This window comes from Pteropus alecto, unplaced genomic scaffold (genome assembly GCF_000325575.1).
Source record: "Pteropus alecto unplaced genomic scaffold, ASM32557v1 scaffold115, whole genome shotgun sequence".
NCBI lineage: Eukaryota > Metazoa > Chordata > Mammalia > Chiroptera > Pteropodidae > Pteropus > Pteropus alecto.
The window spans coordinates 872172-877432 of NW_006436814.1; the positions used below are offsets into that span (position 1 = coordinate 872172).

At 37.4% G+C, this 5261-nt stretch overlaps 1 protein-coding gene across 3 annotated transcripts in view; it reads right to left on the bottom strand.

The window, feature by feature from the left end:
• AKT3 (AKT serine/threonine kinase 3) overlaps nt 1–5261 on the bottom strand; it is a 261729-nt gene that overhangs the window by 37380 nt on the left and 219088 nt on the right. For all 3 annotated transcript variants that reach the window (XM_025048497.1, XM_025048498.1, XM_006914260.3), the window contains one exon: nt 840–968. In XM_025048497.1, coding sequence (XP_024904265.1) covers nt 840–968 — 129 coding nt within the window. The remainder of the gene's footprint in view (nt 1–839; nt 969–5261) is intronic.

A 5261-nucleotide genomic window follows, 5' to 3' on the forward strand; every position in this document is an offset into this window, starting at 1 on the left:
CATAAAATGGCAGTTTTTCACCACTAGGTTTTGGAATGAATTTTCACACAGCAATAGTGACTGGAACACTTTCTAAAACAGCCACCACACCACATCCTTCCCTTAACCCAGCTTTTCTCTCCTACTGGCACTGACTCACTACACAATGTTGTGTCCTTTATTTATTTTTATTCTGTCTCCCTCCACCAGGGCTGAGTTCCCTGAAAGCAGTGTTGTATCTTGTTTCTGTAACCACATCGCCCAGAAAAACACCCAACACACAGGAGACACAGACTCTACATTCGTTGAGTAAACAAATAACCGAGTTACTGTGGAACTCTCCGCACGGGGCGGTCACTGGTTAGAGTCTGCTTTGGTGTGAATTCAAAACTGTAGCTACTATCATTGCATTAACTTTCCCAATGAAATACTTCCTAAAATTAATTATGAAAATCCACAATACTACAAAAGCAAATTATCATTATTTCTTTGTGTCTAAGGAAAATCCAAATGGTTTCTAAAACTGAAAACATTCCTGATGAAGTCATTCAATTATTCCATTTTAATAAATCAATCAACACGGGCACAATCAAGAAACAAAATGTATTCGGCCGAGAAACAGAAATTGACTATGTTGCAGTCAGCACCTTTGTGCTCATAAAGTTTATAAAATTTAGTTTCTATATATTTTTGCCCTATAATACCACATTAAATAAGTGGAAGCAAAAGAGATTTGATTCATCTTGAAATCCAGGTAAAAGTAGTAGATGCTGTGATTTTTTTTTTTTAACATTTAAATAGAATAATTTGTAAAACATGATGTCAATGTTATTTTTCCCTGTGAACAGAACCAGGCCCACCTCTGGCGCCAGATATTCTGGTGTACCACAGAACGTCTTCATGGTGGCTGCATCTGTGATCCCTTCTTTGCAAAGTCCAAAATCCGTAATTTTTATGTGGCCATCTTTATCCAGCATCAAATTCTCCAACTGCATAGTAAGAAAAATGACATAATTTGTTCTATATTCTTCAAATATAGGAAAATACTGTTTTGAAAAATTATTGAATGCTGAGTAAGATATTTGGAAAGAGGACATAGTTGTAGTTAACAGAACTTCTGTTCTTAAAAATCCTGTAGCTTCCTAACTCATGTGTAAAAAGAAACATGTTTTTATCAACTACTTCATGATAGTAATATTACTGACTTTAAACCAATGGAAGTAAGAGCCTTTATTGTGTAAGTTCTGAAAACTAAAGCCGAATTAACTTTTCAAGGCAAATATCAATTGTTTTTTTTTGGTTTGTCTTTAATAAATTGTGATCTAAACAATCCCAAAGAGATGAGCATCTTCTTCTGGATATATACAGATGGTTTTCAACAACTTCTCCTGGGAATCTATTGCTACTATAAAATATTCACTTAGAGAAATGTTTTTTGGTGGTGGTTGTAAATCAAACCTAAATCATTTCTGTAAGGTAAGGCGATATCCTCTTTTGCGGTTCTTTGTAATAAAGAAATACTAACCCTTTTAAACATAAAAAGAAAAAGAATATCAAAGTCAAACATTCAACAGTTTATGAAAATATGTAGCACAAATATTATACAGTTGGACTCTCTTTGAAGCCATTAATTAAAAAACACCAAAGAGAATCTTAAAGATTTAACCAAGTAGAAAGGTGATCTGCTGTAAGTGAAAACTATGAAATGCAAGAGGGGAAGGAGCTCATGCGAAGCCAGTAAAATTGAAATAGCAACAATAACTGATTATTTTTATTCCATTTTGAAACCAAAGCTCATCATCACACGAAGATACGTAAGAGTTCTGAGTCGTGATCCTATAGCCTTATATGGACAGGGCCCCTAACCGTGCCCACTCACGTAGCTACAACCTAAGGGTACACGCAAGGAATACACACAAGAAACACATGTGAAAATATATATATTAGCAGGATGAATGATAACTAACTTATTTAAGAAGTACTTATTCTATCCCTTCATGTGACGACATACAAAAGTCTTATCTGAACTCTGAAGTCAACATCACATTCAAAACAGAACTCCATGTAAGAATATAAGTAGATACCAATCACATAAAATAAAATATGATGACATCATACTCTGTCGTGTTGTCCAAAGTCTCATAAACCAAAAACTATGTACGGTTAAGCACGTTGTGCTCAGTGAAAGATCAGACGGACAGAAGTCCTTGGGCAAAGTCCTTAAATGTGCCACCGGTTGATCTAAATGCTCAATACGTGTTTCACTGATTGCATATACTTCAGAGAAGTGAGTCTGGCTTTGACAAGCCTTCAGAAAGCTGAATGAACCCTACATGTATCGTTGAACCTTTTAAAAATAACAGGTCTTTTATTTTGTCTAAATTCAGATACCCTGCATCTTCCGTATGCTTTTCTACTAACTGGAACCCACAAACCCAGCCTAGTTTGCACAAATGGCAGTAAGTCCTGAACACGGAAACCGGGCAGAAGAATCGAGAACGAGACTGTCTGCTTCTCACCCTTCCCACGTCCCCTTCTCTCTGCGCTGGCTTGTCTGTCTCTTCTTCGTGCGTCTGGGTTTCTCTCCTTTTTCCCTCTGTTTCAAACACCACCTTCTACCTTCTTTCCTCTCTTAACTTCCATGAGAAAGAGAAGTATTTACAGGAGGGTCTGTTGTTTTGTTGAATAAAAATGTATATGCCCTGTTTCTAATTTTTAAAAATATACTTACAGCTTTACTATAGAATATTATATACAAAAAAAAAACAAACCTAAATTAGGTTGATCAAATGGTCTGATCTTTTAAAAAATATTTAATAAATCTCTTATCAATATAATAAATAATCCTTATAAAATCTTCCAATAATACTATTGTATAAAATGTGAATGTTCCGTCTACTCCATCTCATACCCACTTCCATCCTACTTTGGTGCATGTTATGCCAATTCTCTTTATATGCTTTATACGCACGGGAAATACTCATGGAAATGTGATATCATGCACTACTTCTCTACACTTTGACAAGGCTATTTTGAAGTGCATGGATCCAGAAATATCAAAATGTGTAAACACTGTTTTTTAATACCAAACAATGTGCGTGTGTGTGTGTGTATGTGTGTGTGTGTGTGTGTACTCACAACTAATTCTCTCTCCTCAATTCTCATCTCTGAGCCTCACGCCAGGAGCTGAGGGCTGAGGACTGGAATGAGATACAGGGATAGGGTTGGGGTAAGAAACAGGCTGAAGGTGAGTGACAGTTTGTTTACCCAGAACTTAGGGGTTTCCTGGGAGGCAGGACTTCAAAGTTCTGTAACTGGGGCAAACCAGGACAGTTGGTCATCATCCCTGCTTGATAAATCAGCTTTAACAGATTACAATGATGTAGTAAGAAATAAGGTTAGCCTAAGGGTCGACTGTGGGACATGGGCTGAGGGTCGTGATGATGGGCATGAGAGCAAACTGGTAAGAGTGTGGGGTCAAGTTAGAGAACTTCCACGTAAATTCAAGCTATTGATTTCTATGTGTCTCAACTTCATCTATAAAACAGAGGTAAATAATGGTAGCAATCCAATATGACTGTTTTGAGAATTAAATGAGATACTGATACAGAACTTAACACACTGTAAGCATTCAATAAATGTATTGATCATCATTAAACAGAGAGTTTAATGGCTGATTTGTAAGTTATCAAAAGGGTGTGTGACCTTCTAGAACACACTGTATTCTAAAGGAAAGAACAAAGTTCAGGAATGGAATCCTATAAAATACTTTTGTCAGCTCGGTGACTTCATTAAAAACACTTTTCAATATGCGATAATTTCTTTTCAATAAAACATAACACATTTCCTAATTTTAAACCCATTTATTTTACAATAGTGTCCACCTTTTTTTCATCATCTTCCTATCTCACCATCCTGAAACATGAGCACGAATGGCAAAATCAACACCATAAATGACAGAGATGTATCACCTTAAAAAGATCCCCAAATCCAGCGTGTACAAAGATGAGTCAGGGGGTAATTAAACATCCACTCTAGTTAAAAAACAAATAAAATTTTACACAGATTCATGACAGAGTTTCCATAAAATATAAGAACCATCAGGGCTGTCATTCACAAATATGAAGGATGCTCAGAATCACCTGGAGCCTTTTCAAAGCAGATCAAAGACCTGGACAGAGCAAACCCTGGACCTCCATTCCTCGGCGCGCTTAACACTAACATAAAGAGAATTTGGTGGAACGTTTCTAGAAGCGCTTTCACTATGTTAAGGAAGGAATAAAGACATTTACAAACTACCTTCCTTTGGTTCTATCCTAAATCTCCCAGCTTTCTTAGGCATAAAATGCAAAATGTACACTGTCACTGACTGGTCGGGTACTCTCCGTGCATAAAACTTCAAGTGCATCTTTTATTTATTTATTTATTTATTTTATCTCCAATGAGTCTTAGTTTCCAAGACTGAGAGCAGGGCATCGGGCTTATGCTTAATGAAGATTTCCACTGGCAAAAGCGATGATGGAGTCAAATAGGAGGTTTGACAGAAAAGATCATATGTTAAAAATCTGGGTAATGCTGACTATTTGTATCAGAGTGTTGTTGTCTAACAGTTTACACTTTGAGGAGAGAAAAAATATTAGACATATACCTCACAGAGTATCTATAAAAAAGACAATGTTTTTCACCTAGTTGAAGTGGACAGGCATTATTTGATAGAGGGTCTTGATCCATTCAGTGTACATATGAAAAAATGACAGATTTTCAAGTCTTTTTTCCTCTGTGCTTTGTGGACAAGAAATTATAGCAAGAAAATACTACACTCCTTCCTGCTCTTGCTGGTACCTAGAATAACATTAAACTCAAACTCCTGACTGAGTTTAACACAGTGCTCCCTTGTACCGTAAAAACTGCGACGTGCAGGGAGCTCCAGACCAGCGGGCAGGCCGCTCCGGGCTGGGACTGACTGGCCCGGAGGCTCCTGTGTCCACCTTGTGGCCTTGTGGCAGAGGGAGGACAAGGCCTGAGCGCGCCTGTGACCCACGTGTGGCACACAGGCTGGGAGGCTGTGCTCTAACACACGCCAAGCGAGCTATTAGAAAGTTTACACATTTTTTAAAAGCTTTTTAAGCTTTCTAGTATGATGTTCTAATACAGGTATATATATTCTAATATAGATCTCTTTTATTGACATGGCTGACGCTGTTATTAAACAAAGGAAGGAAAACAGCAGTTCCCAAGGTCTCTGAAAACAAACAGAAACAAACAACCCCCCACCCCCCCAC